Genomic DNA, 22,887 nt, shown 5'->3' on the forward strand with positions numbered 1-22,887 from the left:
TTCCACTGCTGAAGTAGATATTTCTATCTTAGAAAAGAAATACCTTAGAATTCCATAGCTATTTGCAAAAACTGACCAAATGCTACTGGAAAACAATAGGGGGAAAAATGACTAGTAGATGGAATTTAAAGTCACGTACATAATCTGCCTAAGAATGAGGTCATTGTTTAACAGGTACTGCAGAGAAAATTTTACCAAGACCTTAAATCGCAGTATTTTACATCAGGGGCATCTTGTTGCACCATAACTGTAACAATCTTAATCTAAAATAACTGACCTCAATTTTCACCAAAAATAAGCCCCCCAAATACAACTAATTAGATTGAATAAGTCAGAACCCGATTAATACATAGATTGATCCAAAATACGAGCAATAACTTAACCAACCAACCAACCGGCAAGAGAAAACCATCTATTCTACGATCTTGGCAGCCTCACCGAGAATAACGTAAACGAACAATTTAGTTTTGCGCACTGGTGCTTACCTGCACTCTTAAAACTGTCGCTTGAGCCAAGCCATAAAAATTACGTCACGACACATAGTTTACTATGAAAAAAAATTTCTACACCTACTAAGTAGTGCTACTTTATCACAGCGTCTGTTTTGACACGAATATTTACATTGGTCAAACATGATCTCAGTCAAAAGCATTACGTCTTGAAAGAAAAGCACTTGGCACGTCACAGGCAATCGAGAAAGAAGTCAGCCCTCCCCCCACCCGCATTTTTACTTAAGTATAAGCTGCAGTAAATACTTAATTTCCCTCCCCACCACCCTCTGCCCCACTTAAACAGAAATAAAACCTAACCCCCACTTTTTTTTTTAAACACAGACAAAAGAAACCCCCTTCGGTGCTCCCCGGCCTCGCCCGCAGCTCGGAGCGGAGGGCCACGCTACTCGTTTTTCTCTTCCCGCCAGTCAGGCATGCCCTCCTTCCACACGATGAACACAAACACCGCCAGCACCACATGCAGCCCCACCACCGCGACAATGGTCGCGTAAAAGCCACTGTCATCAGGGGACATTAACAGGAGGCTTTGGAAGAGCAGCAATTTGCAGGAAAAATACAACCCCACAGGAACTTTAACCATCAGTCCTGCAAATAGAAGAAAAATCTTGAAAGTGGTCGCCAGGCTGCCGCCTTCGGGCTTGGGCTCGGCAGCGTTGCCGGCAGCACTGCCTGTGGCGTTCGCCTGCCGCTGAGCGGTTGGAGGCCGGTGGGAGCGCGGCATCTGGTCTGTCGGTCAGTCAGTCAGTCCGTCAGTCAAGCAGTCGAAGCTCAGTCAGAGAAACCTGCGCCAGACCTCACGCCTGCAGCCACTGCGGCAACTGCAGCGCGGCCGCGCCAAGTCCCGCCCCCAAACACGGTGCACTTCCGCCGCCCACGCTCGCCGCGGTGTGCGCCCAGTGCGCAGGCGCAGCACGTCCAGCACCGCCCACGTCCAGAGGAGGGCGCGGCGCGGGCCATCCGGGAGGGAACCGGAGGTGGGCTCTGGCCCCGGCCCGGGTCCAGGTCCAGGGAGGGCCACCGGCGGGGGTCTGCGACACCGTGACTAAGCGCCTCCCCGCACTGCCGCGCGCCTGAGAGCAGGTTGCCGCGCTCCTCGAGAGTCCACTAACACGGGTACCAGTAGTCAGCTGCTCTCAGTGTAAGAAAAAGCGAGTCCGAGTTGGACAAAATAAAGAGTGGGCTTTGTGCAGATGCTGAAGGGCACCTGGACGGTCCCCCAATTTCCTGTCACATTAACGATTCCTCCTCCAGCCACAAGTGCACCACCCGGCGCTTACGGGCTGTCACCCGAGTCAGCTCTCCCCGCGGCAGCGGCGGCCGCGTGGACGGGAAAGGGTGCGGGATGACCCATGAGGTCTAATCTGTTGTACGCCAGCAGCTGTCTGCGGGGAATTAACTGAGCTGTGCTCGGGGGGTTAACATAAAAAGGCCTGAGGGTGGGCTCCAGGTGGCTGGACAGTTCCAGCTGGAGCCCTGGGAGATCAAGGAAAAGGGAAGGGCAGCCATTCTTGCTGCCTGGGAAGGACCGAGCATTTATAAACAGCTCCCCGTAACTGTTTTTCTGCCGTATGTTTAAAATTAAACAGGACCATAACTGCAGCGAAGTCAGTGAGGCACTGGTTTCTGGCGCAAAATTTATGGGGGTGCCAAAAAAACCCTGACATCAACGGAAGTTTTTAATGCAGTATTTTTAAAAAATCAAAATTAATGCAAACATACCATGATAAAAAAAAAAAAAAAACATACCATGATAAACAAAACATCCAACATTTCAAATAAAGATAAGATCCGACTCTGCAACCTGTCCAGCCCTGTCTCCCTTGTCTCATCCTAATCCCAGCTCCGTTTCAGTGAAGCTTTTTTGACAAAAACATGTGGCCCAACTCAACAACAAAAAAAGAAACCCAGTTTTTTAAATGAGCAAAGGACTTGAACATTTTTCTGAGCAAGACATACAAATATCCAAGAAACCCAAGAAAAGATTTTCAACATCATTTATCATGAGGGAAATGCAAATCAAAACGCAATGTGACAGTACTTCACTACAAAAAAAAAATGGGGGGAAAAAGGGGAAAAAAAGTGTGGGTGAGGATATGGAAAAACTGGAACCCTCCCACATTACTCGTGGAAATGTAAAATGGTGCAGCCACCAAAGAAAGTAGTTTGGTGGTTTCTTAAAAGTTTGGCATAGCAGCCTGGCAATCTCCCCTCCTAGGTGTACACCCCAAAGAAAAACAGGTGTTCAAACAAAAACTTGTCTCTAAGTATTCACAGCATCACTGTTTGCAACAGAAGAGCCAGAAGATGGAAACAAATGCCCAAAAGAAGAGTAAAGAAAAACATGGTCTATCTATACAATGAAATACTATTCAGCCATGAAAAGGAATGAAGTTCTGCTACATGGCACAACACCCATGAACCATGAAACATTATGCTAAGTGAATGAAGCCAGTCACAAAGGCCACATAGTACATGATTCTGTTTATATGAAGTGTCCAGAATTCACATATCCGGAGAGAGAAAAGTAGTAGATTAGTGGTTGCTTAGGGGATGAGGGTGGGGATAGAGTACAAGGATTCTCTTTGTGGTGATAAAAATTTCTAAAACTGACCAAAATGATGGTCTTAACAATTCTGAGCATATTCTAAAAACCACCCAATTATATACTTAAAATGGATGAAATGTATGCTATATGAATTACATCTCAATAAAGGTATGTTGGGGCTTCCTGGGTGGCAGCAGTGGTAAAGAACCTCCCTGCCAATGCAGGAGACACAAGAGACACGAGTTCGATCCCTGGGTTGGGAAGATCCTGGAGGAGGGCATGGCAAGCCACTCCAGTATTCTTGCCTGGAGAATCCCACGGACAGAGGAGCCTGGCAGGCTACAGTCCACAGGGTCGCGGAGAGTCAGACACGACAGAAGCAACTTCACACACACACACACATTTTTAAAAACTATACACGCAGCTGGAGGCACGCAGGTGCAAACTGCTGCACCCCCAAGCCTGAGGGACTGAGGCCGCCACAGGCTGTCCAGGATCTGAGCCTGAAAAGCCACTCCCAGAGCTACTCTTGCTGTCCTCAACCAGGGGCCACCTGTTCTGAGTCCACATCTCTGACTCAGTGGATAGACTATACAAAGGCTCTCTAGCAACCTCAGATAGACCAATGGCAGATTTCCAAACATCTCCCTTCAAGAGAAAAGGAAAACTATCCACCATCCAGAAAACCTTTAAGCCTTGCAAATGATAAATACCAGTAGCAAATTTAAATAAATTTTAGCAGTAATAGAAAGGATGATAACCACAAAGTATCTCTCATAAGAAGGACGGTTCTTAAAGAACTGTCTAATCAAGATGGCGATATAGGGACTTCCCTGGTGGTCTAGTGGTTAAAAATCCACCTGCATTGTGGAGAATATGGGTTGGATCCCCGGTCGGGCAACTGAGCCTTCGCGTCGTAACTACTGCGCTACAAAAGCTCCCATGTGACACAACGAAGAACCCACGTGTGGCAACTAAGACCCAAGGCAGCCTAATAAATATCAGACAACAACAACAAATAAGACGGAGACATATAATTAACTTTGGAAATTCAAATGGGCAGAATACCTCACCTCTTAAGAGTCCAAAAATTGCATCCGTACATTCAGTACTGACTATCAAAGCGAAATAATCCATGAACTTGAAGTCATGGAAGGACTCTGTATGAACCTATGATCAGTGTCATTTTTTATTCATTATCATATATGTAAATACTCCCTTGCATTCTATTGTTCTTGCAAACTTGTTTTATGCCCCTTTTATTAAAAAACATACGAAATGTAAAAGAAGATAAAATCTAAATAGAGCCTTTTACTCTCAAAGCTTGGTTTAGAATTTTCTGAAGTGTTTCTGATTCATAATATTGAAAATGATCATTTTAGATTTTAGCCTGAAAGCAAGCAATCTGGTGGATAAATTTAGATCCTGCCATTAGTTGATATTTTAAAGAACCACTTGAAACTGGATGGTTTTTGTTTAAAAAAGAATGTAGAGTATTAGTCGGCCTATTTATTTTATGAAAGACCAGGACCACTTAACAACCCATCAAAGTAATTAGCATCATTAAACCTCCTGGTGCACTCAGCTCTGTGTATTAATACAATAAACCTAGCTTCTGGGGCATGGGGTGGGCTTGGGGGCAGGGGAGGACCCATGAAACAAGCTTTGAATTGTAGTTTCACAATTTGAGTTTTTAACAAATCAGATGTTACATTATATTTTACCTAATTCATTCCTGAGTTTTTTAGTGCCCCTCTAACAGCCGAGTTGAGTGCCTCGCCAGCTTGCCTTCGTACCAGCATGTATTTGAGAACTGCCATGCGCTTCGCCACCATGCACACAGCTTTATGGACAACTGCTAGCAATCATTAGGACAGCGTAACATCAGAAATTTAAGCACACAGGCACCAGGACACCGCGCCAGCTCACCTGGGGTCGCAGTCAATGAGGGCCCAGCCGCCGTGGAACTTCTCGTCGCCGGGCAGCAGCAGCTTCATGTAGCTCTGTAAGAGCTGGCTGATTAGCTCCTGGTGGCTTCTCTGATTCTCCTTCTGCAGAGCTTCGTGCTCTTTTTCCTTGGTGAATATGGAATAAAGATCCTCTGTCACCGGAATGCCTTGCATCAAATCTAGAGTAGAAAGTGTTGATATCTATCATCGTCCTAGTTTACTAACACATTTCTTAAAAGCAAAAGAGAATACAAGACCTAAAACAATAAGACTCTAATTTTAAAAAATAGGCACAAATCTTTGTGACCTTGGACTAGGCATGGTTTTTCTTTTTTTGCTTTTTTTTATATGAAACTAGTCACAAGCAACAAAAAGACAAACTGGACACCATCAAAATTAGAAACTTTTGTGTTTCAAAGGAAAACGCCATGAAAGTTAAAAGGCAACCCACAGAGTAGGAGTGAATATTTAAAAATCATCTATAAGGAACACGTATACAAGAATATATAAAGAATTCCTGAAAGTCAAAGTTAGTTGCACAGTCATGTCTGACTCTTTGCAATTCCAGGGACTGTAGCCCGTCAAGCTCCTCTGTCCATGTGATTCTCCAGGCAAGAAAACTGGAGGGGGTTGCCATTTCCTTCTCCAGGGGATCTTCCCGACCCAGGGATTGAAGCCAGGTCTCCTGCATTGCAGGCAGATTCTTTACCAACTGAGCTACTAGGAAAGCCCTACAACTCAATAATAAAAGAATTATTATTAATTATTATCAGTAATAAAAGAATTCCTACAACTCAATAATAAAAAGACAGATAAGCCAATTTTAAAATGAGCAAAGGAACTGAACAGACAAGTTAACTTCTTCCTGGTGTAGGATGCAGCTCAAGGCTTATGGACAAAATCACTGTAATCCCACTCCTTACACATGTTTGGGACAGTAAGGCTAGAGGCTACTGGAAGAGAACTGCCAACCACTGGCCTTTTATGGAGAAGCAGTGAGCCCAAACTGCTACTAGCCCTTCTCTCTCAAACTTGGAAGAGATTTAGCTTCAGGGTTAGGATGAAGCTGATATTATTGATGGTCAAAACGAGAGAGGAACAAACTCTGGGTCCTCAGTGACCTAACTGAATTGCTAGATCAACCAACAGAAAAAAATGTACCAATTTTTCCTTGAAAAAACTGCTAAAATCCAATTTTCCTATCAGTACATACAATATCTGTGGCAAATGAACCTAACTTAATTACACCAGACTTCTCAAATTCCTAAATTGCCTATGTGTGGGCCCTACTATTTCATATATAATAAATAATTAGGTTAAAAAATTAGGATTTTAGAAATATTCCTAGAGACCATATGACAAGCTATTATGTTTGGTTCTAGTCCATAGAATACTCTACATTTACTTTAATCCTAAAAGGTAATATTTTCATGCAAATTAAATTTAAAGTCACATTAAAAAAAAATATGCTGTGGCATGAATTCCACTGGGCAATCCACCCTCCATTTTTTCTCTTAAATAATGATAAGAATTGGTTAGGATAGTCTGATATCCTAATAACCTGTTAAATCATGCTTATAAGGAAGGATAGTGTATTTGTCCAAAGCAAGAACACATGATAAACATTAGACAAAAAAAGAAAATCATTTTATCTCTCAGGCTTGAGTAACAGGAAAACAGAATATGGAGTTTTTACTTGATGAGGTTTTAGGGCACCATATTCCATAATCCAGGAGCCTCAACCTTGCCTTCTGTTACATGAATAACAAATTGACAAATATGTATGTAAATGAGCAGTTTCTTTTGCTGCTCCAGCCTAAAAAATTTGTCAGATTCTAATCTTGTAAAAATTTGATTTATCGAGTAAGATGTTCAATGTAGAAACACAAGTGTATTATAAAACATATGGATTATATTAATGAAACTGGTTACTGTAAAATGTTAGTCACAGAAAGTATAACAAATTTTAAAGAAAGACCTTTGTGTTCCTTACCTATAACAGCTTGCCTATAAGCATCCTTAAATCGATTCAGGTAATACCTATTTGCCGAGTTAACACCATCTTTCATAACTCCTGCTAACTTCCTTTCTCCTGTCCTTGTAAAGTCACCCTGTCAAGAAAAAAAGTCACTTTGACAATTTATGCAAACACAAAAATGTTCCTGAAGTCAATGTGGGTTTTCGATTCAAGACTGGAATTCTATATATAGGCTTTTACAATTTCCAGATAATGTAATTAAAATATCTAGTAGTATTTGACTCAGATCCAAGCATGTCAAACAACTAAACACACTATTGGTGTTATCCACCTTCACAGTTAGATGGTCCGTTAAGGTAAAGCCATTCTTGGCAGTCTGTAGAATATCTAGAATTTATAGGTCAAAACTTATATATAACAAAACAAAAAGATTTTCAAGCCTCCAACTGGTGTGATATTCAAAACACACAAATATCTGATGTGAGAAAATGTGGCCAGTTCCCTAGAGCTTATTACAACAGTATTTAACCTGTGTATGTGGTTGTGTGTAAATACAGACAGAGCAGGTTTCCATACCTTGCTGCACATTACAATCCCTGTAGAATGATCCAATGAAGATTTAATTGTTTTGTTTCTCTTGGTTTTCACAACAAAGGTGTCAGAGCAAGTCCCTAGAGAGGTAGGGAAAGCACAGTCTCTTTTTTCCCCCATCCCAACCCCACTATTTCCATCCAAGGCAATCTTAGAAATAGGCCCTGTCCTAAAAGTGATAATTTAGGAAGAACATGTTGCCAATTGGTTAGGTCATCCACAGAAAATATTAATTTAGCAACAGGAATCTATTATGGAAAAGAGAGACATGAATGCTGCATCCAAAGAATTTTAATATCAAAGGAAAAAAGTATTCCTCTTTGTCCAGCTTTGTATAATTAAAAAGTACCCTTGCATGAGTTTAAGGTGTACAATATATTTTGTGTGTGTATATAGTATTAAGTCACCATGCTGTACTTTAGATCCCCAGAACTCATAAGTGAAATTTTGTACTCTGACCAGTCTCTCCCCATTTACCCCATCCTCTGGTAACCATCAATCTCAGTGTTTCTGTGAGTCTGACTTTTTAAAATTCCACATATAAGTGAGATCATGCATTATTTTTTTTTATTTTGGCTATGCTGCATCTTTGTTGCTGCACGCAGGCTTTCTTTAGTTCCTGTGCACAGACTTCTCTTGTTGGAGAGCATGGGCTCTAGGGGCCAGCGTCAGTAGCTGAGGCACACAGGCTTAGTTGCTTCTATGGCCTGTGGGATTTTCCTCGACCAAGAATTGAACCCTTATCCCCTGCATTGACTGGCAGGCAGATTCTTAACCACTGGACCACCAGGGAAGTTCAGAGATCATGCATTACTTGTCTTTCTCTGTTTGCTTGATTTCACTTTTTCACTTAATACCCTCAAGGTTCATCCATGTTGCTAAAAACGTCAGGATCTCCTTCTTCTTTTAAATAAATAAACTATTTATTTTTGGCTGCGCTAGGTCTACATTGCTATGTGCAGGCTTCCCATTGCAGTGGCTTCTCTGGTGGAGCATGGGCTCTAGGCACCTAGGCTTCAGTAGATGCGATTCACAGGCTCTACCGAGTGGGTTCTGGAGTTGTGGCAAACGGGCTTGGTTCCTCCTTGGCATGTGGGATCTTGGACCAGGATCAAACTTGTATGCTTTGCATTGGCAGGTGGACTCCCTACCACTGGACCACCTGAGAAATCCCAGGACTTTCTTCCTTTTATGGCTGAATATTCCATTATATATATATATATATAAATTTGTATGACTGCTTCCCTTGTCATCATTTTCTTTAGCCATTCATTTGGCATCAGATGCTTAGGTTCTTCCCAGATCTTGACTACCGTGAATAGTGCTACAATGAACAAGAGTACAGGTATTTCTTCCAGATATTGATGTCATTTTCTCTGGATATATATTTATAAAATAGGATTGCTGGATCATACGTTCCATTTTTAATTTTCCATTTTTAATTTTTTGAGGAACTTCCTTACCATTTCCCATAATGGCTATGCCAATTCACATTCCCACCAACAATGTACAAGGGTGAGCTTTTGCTCACCTTGCCTTTTAGATAACAGCCATTCCAACAGGTGATAGCTCACTGTGGTTTTGATTTGCATTTCCCTGAGGATTACTGACACTGAGCACCTTTTTATGTACCTGCTGGCCATTTGTATATCTTCTTTGGAAAGATGTTCAAATCCTTTGCCCATTTTAAAATCAGTTGGGTTTTTTTTTTTTGCTATTGAGTGACATTACTTCTTTACATATTTTGGATATTAACCCTTTCTCAGACATATGGTTTGCATATGGTTTTCTCCCATTCCATGAGCTGTCTTTTCATTCTGTTGATTACTTATTTTGCTATGCAAAACACTTTTTGTTTGATGTTGTCCCACTTGTTTGTTTTTACTTTTCTTCCTTTTGGTGTCAGTCAGAAAAATTATTGCTAAGACCAATGTCATGAAATGTTTCCCTATGTTTTCTTGTAGGAGTAAAGTTTCAGGTCTTACATTTAAGTCTTTAACCTATTTCAATTCAATGTTTGTGAATGGTGTCCAGTTTAATTATTTTGCATGTGAATATCTCAGTTTCCCAACACCACTTAGTGAAGAGATTATCGTTTCCCTATTGACTATTCTTGGCTCCCTTGTCCAATTATTAGTTGACTGTACACATGTGGGTTTATTTCTGGGCTCTCAGTTCTATTCCATTGGTCTTTGTGCCTGTTTTTATGCCAGGACCACACTGTGTTGATTACTAAAACTTTGCAATATAGTTTGAAATCAAAAGTAGGATGCATCCAGTTTTGTTCTTTCTCAAGATTGCTTTGGCTGTTAGGGTCTCCTGTGTTTCCAAATCAATCTTAGGACTGTTTTTCCACTCTAGCAGAAAATGCCAATGGGATTTTGATAGAGATTACACTGCATCTGAAGATGGCTTCGGGTAATATTTTAATACAAATTTTTCTAAACATCAACCTGGGCTACCTTCCACTTCTCTGTGCTTTCAATTTCTTTTATCAGTGTCTTAGTTTTTAGTGTGCAGATCCTTTACCTTCTTGTTTAAATTTATTCCTTAGTATTTTATTGTTTTTGATGCTATTATAAATGGGATTGTTTTATTTCTTTTTTAGATAATCTCTATTAGTGTATAGAAACAACTGTTTTTCATAGGTTGATTCTGTATCCTGCAACTTCACTGAATTAATTTATTAGTTCTAACAGTTTTCCAGTGGAATCTTCAAGATTTTATTCAGGATTTTTTATAACAAATGTTTTGAGGTGAACTATTTACCTTGAGGGAAAATAACCATAAACCTGATTTAAACTAATTCAACCACTTCCTACTGCCAACAGAGGGAGTATTTAGTGACCAGTGATTGTATTTACATTTACATTAAATTCTGTGAAGATCAGCTTGGTAGGATCCTCAAAAGACTTTATGTAAAACAATCACAAAAAGATAATAAAACATTTCTTCACCATTTACTGTGTGTCAGGGAATGATCTAAGCTCTAATGTATTAGGTCATATAATCCCACACAACTTTTTTTGAAGTAGGCCTAGAATTATTCCTATTTTATAAATGAAGAGACAGACACAGAGAATTTAAGTGACTTGCCCACAATCATAGAGCTAGTAAGAGGCAGGGTTGGGATTCAAATTTAGAGGAGGCAAATTATACTAAGGACCCAAATCCCACCAACAGACATGTTTTATTTTGTTTGTATAAAGTTTTAGAAACCAACTATTACATATAAAAGTCCAGATTTCCAAACTCCCTTGAAAACTGGGAGCTCTGGCAACACTGGGCCTCTACCCCCGTTAGGAAGTAGCAGAACGGCACCTTCCTGAGTCATCGTGTGCTCTCTCAGGCACACACCGCCCATCTCTCCCTTTAAGCTAATGAGTGGCCAGTTCAAGTCACACGACTTGGCACCTGCAGGAATTTGGAAGTGTGACCCCTGCCTTACCCAAACATTCCAGAGTCAACTACGTAGACCTACCACCTGAAACCCACATGCTTTTCCCTCAAAAACCAAATTGGTTTTAAACCACACCCTGTGTCCCACAGAATGACCCACAGATGCTGGCTACAGACACTTACCTTCAGAGCAGCTGTCCCAGCATACTGTCTGCTAATGGAGTCACCATTGTTGGCCCACATTATCTGATAAATCCGATTGCATTTCACCGGTAATGGCTGCTCTGGGGGCATCACACCTAATTTTTTCAGCTAAAATGAATACATTGGTAGATTAACTGCAGATAAGCCAGGAAACCATAGCATAAAACATATACTGCAGAGAAAGGAAGCATATGCATATACAATTTAGGACCCTTCAGGAAATGTTTTCAGACTTTTTCAAAGTAAAGTACCACTTGAAAGACAGCTTTATGAACTGCTACATCTGAATAAATAGAATAAAAAATTCATACTGTTCTGATGTTATTTTTAATGTGTAGACTCATACTATTGTACCTTTCTTTTAAATTTGGCTATGAAGTGACGCTAACTATCAAAAAATCATATAGAAACAACAACAATATTAATAGTAGCAGAGCAGTAAGTGCTCAGTAAAGGTTAAGTCTGGTGCCATATGCTAACAGCTTTCTAAAATAAATGATCTCATTTATTCCTCATAACAAGTCTATGCAATCAATACTCTTAGTACCCTCATTTTATGGATGAAAGGAAAGAAGTCTGGAAAGGTTGAGCTCTTTGCATGGGGTCAACATCTAGTATGTGGTAGGGCCAGAGCTTGATCACCAAAACCTAGCTGCTTCAATGCAATAGAAGAAGACTTCCTCTAAGGATAGTCACAAGGCTCTATCAGGAAAACAAAACAAAACACCATGCTAGGAATATCAACCTTGGGAATTCATTACCCAGGTGTTGGAAGGATGAAAGATCTAAAAGGAGACACAGAGGTAAGAGATATAATAACTACAGGAAACAGTTGCCACCAGGAGGGTTGGGGCACAAAGGGAAGAGGCTGGTTCTGTGATGCCAAAGGACTCACAGCCCCAGAGAGGGTACTGATGATGGGAATGTAACACAGGTGAACAAACTTGTCCCTTTTCCCTCCTTCAGCCTCATAGTCTTCCTTGAAAGCCCCTACTGGCAGAGCCTGACATGGAAGCAGGTGGTCGAGCAGAAAGGTGGTGTGCAGACCCCATGCCCCAAGAACAGGCGAGAGGGTGTGTAGCTGAGAGAAAAAAGTAAATGACTACACAGTGCCACCCACTACATTATTAAATTTTGAGCCTCACGTTTTTGAAATGAGTACTTAAGAAAACACCACCTGATTCAACTGATTTCTAGCAAAGGTTGTACTTTCCAGGTTTTAAAGCGACAAGAATGGTTGCATGCTGTAAATGTTCTATGGCAGGAAGATTTTAGCTACTGTTTACAAGTGAAAAAATTATAAATGAATATTTACAATCCAGTGGACTCCAAATTACCTGTTGTTCCATGACCACTCGTGCAATGGCCGCTTGGACCACATTGGTGCGATCCAGGCAGTCCATGCAATTAACACGAAAAATCCCTTCTTGTTTACATATTACTCCAGCTTGATCAACCCTTTTCAAAAACAGTATGGAATTACTTTACAATAGGAAATACTTAAAAAGTTTTCAAAACCAACAATTCTTTACAGTATAATGATAACAACAGCAACACTGGTTATCTATTTGCTTGGAATATCATGTGGCAGGCATTACTGCGACCTTTGTAGACTTTATTGTTAATTTATACAATAACCTGACAAGGAAGATATTACCCTCATTTTGAAAAAACAAAAAACTGAGATGCAGAGTGATTTTCCTGAGTCATACAAGTACTAGGCAGAGCTGACACAAACCCCAGCTATGCTTTTCTACACATTTAAAACCAGAAGGCACTTTAAAACAACATCCTGCTCCCTGCTTTTTTCCTTCAAGCAGAAATGCATCTAAATGAGCTTGTACAGACTAATTCACTCTACCACCTAGGGTGGAATCATGAAGCTTGCCTGACTCATCTAATTCCTCTGGCCACCTGTGGCCTTAAAATCTAATCAAATGTTCTCTTCTGTCCTTTGAGCCAATTTCTCCTTCCTACTCCTCCCTCCTCCTTCTCTTTCCTCTCCAACAGTTTTTAAATGTCTCAAAACTGAGACCAAATACCTCTAAGCTTTCCTTCCCATGTTAGGGACCAAGAAGAAATGTAGAGGACAGAGCATTAGAAGGAATTAAATAACAGTCATAGAGCACTTTGCTCCATTTTGCCAATCATCTGACACCTTCTTCCTGTTCAAAGCTAACAATACCTAACAACTAATACTTTTGAAAAGGAGAATAGGAATCTGGAAGTGAAACAAGAAAAACAAAAATTCTTTCCCAGCCTATTATTTTAATGCTTACTGGTACTAGACAAGAACATATGATTCGACAGACCAAGAGTTTGTCAAACTGATTTCTTATGAAATACCTACCAACACCACTTCATGTCAAGAATAATGTCATGAATGGCATCTGTTAGTGTTTGGACATTCTCAAACTTCATTCCTCTGCTAAAATACATGCCAAAAGAAAGAAAAACATCTTTAAGAATATTTTTTAAGCTTAAGATATGATATCTAAGATTGCTTGGAAAAATTAAAATTATTACTGTAAATATGAGATTAATACTATTTTAAATTATATGGGAAATTATATAAATATTTACAAGTAATCTGCATTATGAAAGAAAATATGCTTAAGAATACACTGAAACACATTGCAGCCCCCGGAAGCTTCTTTCCCCACCAAAGTTTTCAATACCTAGGTAAACAAGCCAAAACTAGAGCCAGGCTTACGACAAAAGAAATGTGCTTTCAGAACACACACGAGCTAAAACTACCAGCAACACGATCGTTGCTTTCCAGAAACCAGTGAACTTATCCCAAGGGAGAGCATTATTACTAACAGAGTATGAAGACGAGCCAGCAGGATGAGTTTTAAGTAAGGGAACGCTATTACTTCTGCCAGGCTCAAACTCAAGCAGAAAGAAAAAGCTCCATTAATTAAGTGAAGGATAAAAGGAAAAAAGGAACTCTAAGTCTTGAAGTCATTTTGGAACAAAAAGACTGAATATTTCAGGAAGAATTAACTTTTATTAATTTTTAGGCAAAATAAAACCAATATGAAAATGGAACTAAGAAATGATCATCCTCTCCTTTCTAACAATGAGAACAAGATTTTCTTCCCAATAAAAAAGAGAAGAAAAACTAAGGTCTCTGTGGCAGCAACTACTACACATACTGGACCTGATCAAAACTCATCTCAGGAAGCCATCTTTTTTTTTCTCTTTCTTTTTTTTAAATTATGAAAGTATGATAACACATTTACAGGAGACTTGGAAAATACAGAACAAAGTTACATACAGTTCTACTATACATTACAATTCTTTTAAGTAGAGAAATTAAGATTTTTATTTGGAGTTTCAATATCAAACTCTCAAAAATTAATAGAATGAATAGACAGAAAAGTAGAAGGATACAGTTGCCCTGAAAAGCACTATGAACCAATTCAATATAATTAAGATTTATGCAATTTTTCAGGAAGCCGTCTTACCAGTGCTCATGGAAATCAAATGAAACATAGGTGAGGTGTGAGTTGTTAAAGAGCAACACTTGCTTCAGGTAAGCATCACCAATTATTTTCTCTCTTCCTGCCTGGTCTACCAAATTAATAATAACCTGTGAGTGGGGAAAAACAAAAAGTTCAGTTAATCAGACCTGAGACTCATGATTTTCACTGAATTTATTTAGAGTTATGTTTTAGAAATATTTTGTACCCAGACTTAGAAATTAATCCACTCAAGCATCAGTTTTTTCCCCTATAAAATTAGATTTTCATTTGTTACACTTAGGTTTATGAGAATTTACATCAATGGCAAAAATAGTTTTACACATTATATACATGCAATAAACCTGTTAGAATACATAATGAAAACAAGTTCCTTTATGATAGATATTTTAAATCTCTAGAATAATTTTTAAAGAAATATACAAGACCTACATGTTAGACACTACGAAACGTTGCTGAAACACATAAAAGAAAACCTGAGTAAATGGAGAAAGACACCATGGTGCCGGATGGCAAGATTCAATATTGTAAAGATGTCAGGGCTCCCCAGGTTAATCTACACACTCAACAATTCCAGTCAAAATTTGAACAGGATCTTTGCACAGACTTGGCAAGTTAATTCTAAAGTTTTTCTGGAAAAGTAAATAATATGGGAAAATTTTTGAAAACCAATAAAGGACTTGTCTCACTGAAGAGCAAAACATAAGTTAAATCTAGTGATTAAAACTATGGTATGAGTGCAGAAAAATGAACGACTCAACAGAACAAGACAGATGGCCAAGACAGACCTATGAACACAGAGGAATCTAAGCTACGATGATATCATTCGCAGAGAATATAGACTATACTATACACAGACTATACTGTAGATACTATATATTACTATACTATAATATACTATAGTGGCATACTATAAGTGATAATGGGATAACTGTCTATTTACATGGGGGGGACTTAAGTTAGCCCCTTCATTATATATAAAAGAAATTCTAGATGCATTAATGATCTAAATATTTTTTCAAGCTATAAAAAAGCAAGAAGAATGTTGGCATGATTTTTCCCTAGGATGTCACAGGACTTTCCAAGCATAATAAAAATCAGAGAGCATAAAGAAAAAGATGGACAGATGTGACAATATGAACATTTAAAACCTCTGTGTACCAAATGACAGTATAAGCAAACATTAAGAAAAATAGAGGACTACCTAGCAGAATATACCTGCAACACAAAAACCATTAAAATATAGAGTGCTATAAATTCAGTAAGAAAAATACAGGTAAGGGATTCAGAAGATATTCAGAAGAGAAAATAGACAAATAGCCAATATACATGAGATTTGCAACTTTGTTAATAATGATATGTAAATTTTAAAACAGAAAACCAGTTTTAATCTATAGACAGGCAAAAACTGAATACTACATATGGACAGCATGGTGAATATGTGGAGAAATGGGTACCAGCTCTCGCTGCTGAGAGTATAAACTGGAATGATCTTTTTGGAAGCAACTAAGTGGTGGGTATCAACCTAAAGTTAATCTAATGTGTGATCCCTTGGACTGCAAAGAGATCAAACCAATCAATCGTAAAGGAAATCAGCTCTGAACATTCATTGGAAGGACTGATGCTGAAGCTCCAATACTCTGGCCACCTGATGTGAAGAACTGACTCATCGGAAAATACCCTGATGCTGGGAAAGATTGAAGATAGGAGGAGAAGGGGACAACAGAGGATGAGAGGGATGGCATTACCAACTTGATGTACATGAGTTTGAGCAAGCTCCGGGAGTTGGTGATGGACAGGGATGCCTGGCGTGCTGCAATCTATGGGGTCGCAAAGAGTCGGACACAACTGAGCAACTGAACTGAATGTTTGATCCAGCCATATCATTTCTAAAAATTCAGTCTATAAAGCACATACATATTTCAAAATGTGTAAAAGATGTTCTCTGGGGAATTTTAGAAGAGCAAGCAGAAACTATATCCTAAAGGTCCACCAATGGAGAACTGGTTGAATAATAGCCATCAGCTACTATGTGAAAATAGTTGCAAAACAGTGTATATGGTATAGCTTATAGCCTTCTTTTGACTTAAATTTCGAATGCAAATATATGCACGTGTCAAGATGTTTCTTTGCTGCAAATAACAAATCCCTGACTCAAATCTCATGACAGAAGTCTGTTCTGAACCTCAGAAGTCTGGAGGTTGCATGGTTCTGGAACTTCTTTATTCAGTAGTTACCAATACCAGCTCTTTTGTTCTACCATCTTTCACGTATTAATCAATCCTCAAGCTAATGAACTAGCCTGGATAAAGCTGCAGCAGTTACCAGTCAAATCCAGACACAACCACCACAGACGGACTGTGGGTTCCTGCATCTCTTTTTACATACCTCAGTATTACTTCAATTTTTATAACAATTAGGTGTTACCACTGTAAGTAGGTGATACTACTTATCGGCTCTATTGAGCTTAATCGTGTCTGACTCTTTTTAGCCCCACGGACTATAGTCTGCCAAGCTCCCCTGTCGATGGGATTTTCCAGGCAGGAATACTGGAGTGCACTGCCATTCATTTCCTCCTCCAGGGGATTTTTTGGCACTTGACTCAGGGTTCAAACCCGCATTTCTTGTTTGGCAGGTGGGTTCTTTACCACCAGAGCCACCTGGGAAGCCCACAATACTACTTTAACTACACATACTGCGGATACATGACATTTTTTTCAGATTGTAAAAAATTCAAATGTGGATAAGGTCACATCCTTCCTGAGCACACCTAGTCCACAGCTTTCCCTGAAGGTAACTCCTGCTACAAGTCTGAAGTGTACCCTTTCAGGTCACCTAAGCACGTCCCTTAAAAAATGTGCATGCCATATGTAGGTGAGAACACACATATATATGGAAGAGAACTGCATATGTATAAACGGCACAGTTTTGTTTTGTGGAATTTTTAAGTGGTAACACGCCATATGCTGTTATATAGTTTTCCTCTCACTCCACTATATGATTTTAAGATATTTTCACATTAGTACACACAGATACATCTTATCATTTTTAACTATTTGTATTCGACATTTTAGATATGCTGTACTTTATCCACTGAATGCCTAATGAACAATTAGGGTTTTTTAAATGCTGCAATAAAGGAGGTTTACACATGCCTCCTTGATTAAACATGTTTCTCTCAGGGAGATTTAAGTTTTTTGTTTAATTTGTATTAGAGTTATGGCTGCTCCACATCCTCGAGAAAACTTGTATTTTCATCTTTTTTATTTTAGTTATCCTCGTGTGTGAGTGGTGGTTTTAGTTTGCATTTTCCCAATGATTAACAAAGTGGAGTACCTTTTCCTGTTTATTGTACTTGGACTATCCTTTGTCATGTAGAATCTGCTCAGGTCTTTTGTGCAGTTTTCTTTTGGGTTGTACACCTTTTATGAATTTGAAGGCATTCTTAATGTACTCTAGATATAAGCCCTTTGTCATATATATGTCTTCTGCAACTTTCTGAATTGCCTTTCCATTCTCTTAATGGTGCTTTTTAATAATCAAAAATTTCTTTATTTTAGTAAAGTCAAATTACCAATTTTTCATTATGGTTGGTACTTTTAAAATCTCATTTTATTTTAATAAATAATATACCACTTGTAGTGTTTTAATATTGAAAATATATGATAATTCAATAAAGTTTTCATAAAAATCAAAATTTAGTAAAGTCTACTTTTTTATTACAGTTAGTTCTTTTAAAACCTTGTCTAAGATTCAAGGTCAAAAGATGGTCTAAATGCAATATTTTCCTTTAAAAGGCTTATTGCTTAACCTTTCATATTTAGATCCATATCTATCTGGAACTGATTTCTGTATATGGCATGCAGGGCCAAAAAGCAAATTATTATACTAACAGGATAAGCATATTTCATTTTGATTGATAATACCACTCAAAAGTGGCCACAGCAATTTATGCTCCTCCCAGCGAAGTGCTGCTGCTGTTCAGTTGCTAAATCATATTCAACTCTTTGCAACCGCGTGGACTGCAGCACGCCAGGCTTCCTTGTCCTTCTCTAGCTCTCGGAGTTTGCTCTAATTCATGTCCACTGAGATGGTGATGTCATCCAACCATCTCATCCTCTCTTGCCCACTTCTCTTGCCCTCAATCTTTCCCAGCATCAGGGACTTTTGCAATGAGTCAGCTCTTCACATCAGTTGGCCAAAGTACTGGAGCTTCAGCATCAGTCCTTCTAATGAATATTCAGGACTGATTTCCTGTAGGATTGATTGGTTTGACCTCCAGCAATGGGTGGCAGTTCTCATTTCCCCAGTTAACCTGCCTTTATTTCTTCTTTTCACACTTTATATAATTGTTTCCAAAGTGAGGATTCCCTTTTTATTTCCCTGCTGGGACGGTCTTTGGGACTGCAAAACATTTATATATTAATTTTGCAAGAACTAAAGTCTATTCAATATTGAGTCCTTCCGTCCAGGAACATGGTATTGTCTCTCCGTTTATTCAGGTTTTCTTCTATGTTCTCCAGTAGACTTCCCCTCCCAACACCCCCCTCCCCTCATATATATGTTATCTTTTTTTGTATGTTCAATAGATTTTAGGCTATATCTTCCTGTTTGTGCTGTGGTTATAAAAATGCATCCCATGGCATTATACCTTCAGACTGGTCACTGCTAATAGATAAGAAGAGTCACAGATGATTCTATGTTAATCTATATGAAATCTGGTCATCTTGTTGAAATTGTATTCACCCAACAGTTCTCAAATGATTTTGGTTTATATGCTCACATATCTACATATTGACTGTATGAATACATAAGAAAGGTTTGCAGAGAAGAAAAGATACTGAAGGATATTCCTAATTGTTACCTCAAAAGGTGGACCTAAAAGATGCTTTTCATATCTTACTGTAGATATATCTCAGATTGTGATAACTGATAGTAGACTAATCTCATCTAAAAACAGTCTAAAATAGCTGACTCAATAATTGTTAAAGAATACTAAGAATACTCTTAGCTTATGTGTTTCTTAACTTCATGACAAATGCCATTTTACTTCATTATGAGCTGTATGTTGTTATCTTCATTAAACAGATGCACAACCATTTCTAAAAATATGAAGGAGCACTTATTACTACCGATGAAATCCCACCTGTTTTTTGTAAATTTTCAGTTGTTCTTCGAAATGGGCACAGAAATAGGCAACCGTGTCCTTTTCACCTACAAAGAAGTGATACAAAATCTATTTTTCCTTCCCATGTTTAAGACAGAGCTTAGTGTCTATTCCATCTTTACTCTTCCTTTAAACACTAACAGCCCAAATGTAACTAAGAATGTCTAAAACTAGTATTTTTAAATGAAATGCTAAGCTGAAGATTTGATTTCTCTTTTTTCCCCAATTAGACTAAACTGAAACATACTGAAGATGACAACTATGAAACCATGGCATTTATTTATATATTCAACCAACTTGTCAGAAAAGGTTTCATGTAGTTTATAATAAATTAATAAAAAACCCTTAAAGCAATATTAAAAATTAAAGTTTGCTGAAGTCTCATAAATATGAATTAAGTTTTGAGTGAAAAATATTCTGTAAACAATTTTAAAATCAGCCCCTTTGAGTAATCTAATTAGATTAATATGATTTAGCTATTCCAGTTAAAATATTTGAAGAAATTAAATCCTTAATATTTCAAACAACAAACCTTTCACAGAAAACATCTGAAAAGAGATTCTACCTATTCTGCGAAGACACTATCTCGTTGAGGTATTTCCTGCTTCCACACATACTGGCTATATTTACACTTTTCCAAAATTAAGCATTGTAATAAAGTATTCTTCAAAGAAACAACAAATTAAAATCTGTGAAATAAGCTATGTGATGTTCTACTTTGCAATTTTTTATTGTTAATTACTTAAATTGTCAGCAACCACTATTATTAATGCTTTTGAGATTATTATATCACTATTAAATCTCAGTGTACCAGCTACTGTCTTAAATGAACTATCTGGCAAAATAAATCCAAACCTATGAAGTATCTAGGATTTTAAAAACATCTCCTCTGAAATCATCGTTTGCAAACCAAATAACTGACAGGCTTACTTCTGTCCAGCCGAGGTCTTGGATTGTATCTATACCCAACCTGACTCCAGAAGACCGGCACAGAGCCTCGTGTCTGAATAAACGACAGAGTGTGATTATGCACATGAATTAACTGCTCAGTCTCCACATAATTTGCAACATTTCCATTTTTATCCACTCCTCTTCGCTTATAACGCATTCCTAAAAAAAAAAAAATTAAAACAGCAAAAATTTTAAAAATTAGTCTGGTTTGGGGGAGAATGGATACATGTATATGGATGACCAAGTCCCTTTGCCATTCACCTGAAACTATCATAATAACTGTTAATTGGCTACAGCCCGATACCAAATAAAAAGTTTTTTAAAAAATTTGTGTCTTTCAGGATAGCCTTGGGGATCTAACATGCAACTGTTAGGCAGCACAGTATCAACTTACCCCAAATCATTCCTGTATTCACCAGTGTTTTTTAAAAGTTGAAGCTGAGATAATGCCTGTGAACTGAAAGAGGACGGTTTTCCCAAAGGTGCTCGCACTAAGGATTTATTACAGTGATATAGGCTGTCAGTAGGAACAATGGTATTTAGAAGCACATCCCAAGTGACTTTCTGCTCTTTTCCACAATATACCTCCTTTTCTTTCCCCTTTTGTTAACACTCTCCCATTCACTTCTCTCCAAGAAATTGGTCCCCAATTACACCACACTATTGAGAGTCACTGAGCACTTTGAAGCTGTTTCTCCAAATCCATTATTGCCATTAGCATTTCAATTCATCTGCAAGGCTCCATTCTCGCCTGGATCTGATTTGCACACTATTACAGCCCGCCACCTACCTGCTCTGTGTCTACTTCGGCGTGAAATGAGAGCCACTAGAAATCGTGGGTGAATGTCATCTACACAGGTGGACTCCTGAGGCGGGGTCTCTGGGCTGCTTTTCTCATCATCAGATGACTCATTATAATTAACCACAAGCTCTTCAATCTGCACAAAACCTTGGATGATGGGGATGATCCAAAAGTCCACATCTCGTGTCTGAAAATAATATGAACACCATGTTACTTCTATTCTGTACAGAACTGCTACTTCCTTATTCCAAGCAGTGGACATCACAAACTTGCTAGCTTATTAGAAGCAGAAACCTTCCATTCTTTAACCATATTTTCTGCTTACTGGAGAACACTGAGGAAAGAAGGGAGGGATGGGGCAGAGCCTTTCATTTCCTTTATGGTGGTCATTCAAGAAGAGCTGCCTGAGAGGGACCAGAGCATAGGAGCTAGATGGCTGGGTACAAATACAGGCACCACCACTTACTCCCTCACTCAGGAGAATGACTTAACCTCTCCAGGCCTCCAGACATTCTGCTTTGTGAAATAAGACAACAACCTCATAAGGTTACTGTGAAGGTTAAATGAGTAAAATCTAAAATGCGTGCCTGCTTATAGTAAGGATTTAACAAATGTAGCCAATACGGTTATTCCTGTTGGTATAAAAAAAGATATAGCTTAAAGGTTGCTTTTCAACTCACAATTGTATTAAGCCTTTAGTAAAACCAACTTTGATCACTTAGTTATGAAACACAAAGGTCTATTCTACTTTCTAGTTTAGACAAAGTCTTGCTTTGTGCCCAGCTAAAATCTAAGCAGTCAATGAACCAAAAAAAATCATTTCCATAAATATTTTAAAAAGTCATCCAATGTAATTAGGTAAGTATTAATTAATTATCTCCTCTTAGTCTTTGAGACTAAGAATACTCAGAGAATTTCTCAACTGACTGTATCTGGGGATAGTAAAGGATGAAAAGTGCTCCAGAGAAGTTGTTCTTTGTCCCTCTTTCTCCCCTGTCTCCATATCTGTATCTACCCTTGATACAGATCTCAGCATCAACTTCAAATCCACCCCTTTTTTTCACAACCATATCTTCCAAGTCCCCTCACAGTTCTGTTTTATGGAGCCTGTAGACAGGATCTCAGGAAGGTGATGAGAGTTGAAAACAGTGAGGCGAAGAATCTATCCACATTCATTATTTTCATTACCATTCTCATTATTTGTAATTTTGTTCCAGCAATAAATGCAAATGAGGAAACAGGAACATTTAATCACTGGGATTCCCTAGCGGCTCAGACAGTAAAAGAGTCTGCCTGCATGCAAT

General features: G+C 38.6%; 1 protein-coding gene across 4 annotated transcripts in view; it reads right to left on the minus strand.

Moving 5' to 3' along the window:
• Nucleotides 1-22,887, minus strand: part of INPP5F (inositol polyphosphate-5-phosphatase F) — an 88,419-nt gene that overhangs the window by 7,297 nt on the left and 58,235 nt on the right. For 3 of the 4 annotated variants that reach the window (XM_043475290.1, XM_043475291.1, XM_043475292.1), the window contains 9 exons: nucleotides 21,572-21,770; nucleotides 20,761-20,940; nucleotides 19,810-19,877; nucleotides 14,649-14,773; nucleotides 13,529-13,606; nucleotides 12,516-12,636; nucleotides 11,158-11,286; nucleotides 7,000-7,117; nucleotides 4,987-5,185 (listed from right to left, as the gene is read on the minus strand). In XM_043475290.1, coding sequence (XP_043331225.1) covers nucleotides 4,987-5,185; nucleotides 7,000-7,117; nucleotides 11,158-11,286; nucleotides 12,516-12,636; nucleotides 13,529-13,606; nucleotides 14,649-14,773; nucleotides 19,810-19,877; nucleotides 20,761-20,940; nucleotides 21,572-21,770 — 1,217 coding nt within the window. Of the gene's footprint in view, nucleotides 1-4,986; nucleotides 5,186-6,999; nucleotides 7,118-7,160; nucleotides 7,656-11,157; nucleotides 11,287-12,515; nucleotides 12,637-13,528; nucleotides 13,607-14,648; nucleotides 14,774-19,809; nucleotides 19,878-20,760; nucleotides 20,941-21,571; nucleotides 21,771-22,887 lie in introns of those variants that run through there. The other variant, XM_043475293.1, reaches the window with a different exon arrangement.

The sequence above is a fragment of the Cervus canadensis genome, chromosome 8, assembly GCF_019320065.1.
Source record: "Cervus canadensis isolate Bull #8, Minnesota chromosome 8, ASM1932006v1, whole genome shotgun sequence".
Taxonomy (NCBI): domain Eukaryota; kingdom Metazoa; phylum Chordata; class Mammalia; order Artiodactyla; family Cervidae; genus Cervus; species Cervus canadensis.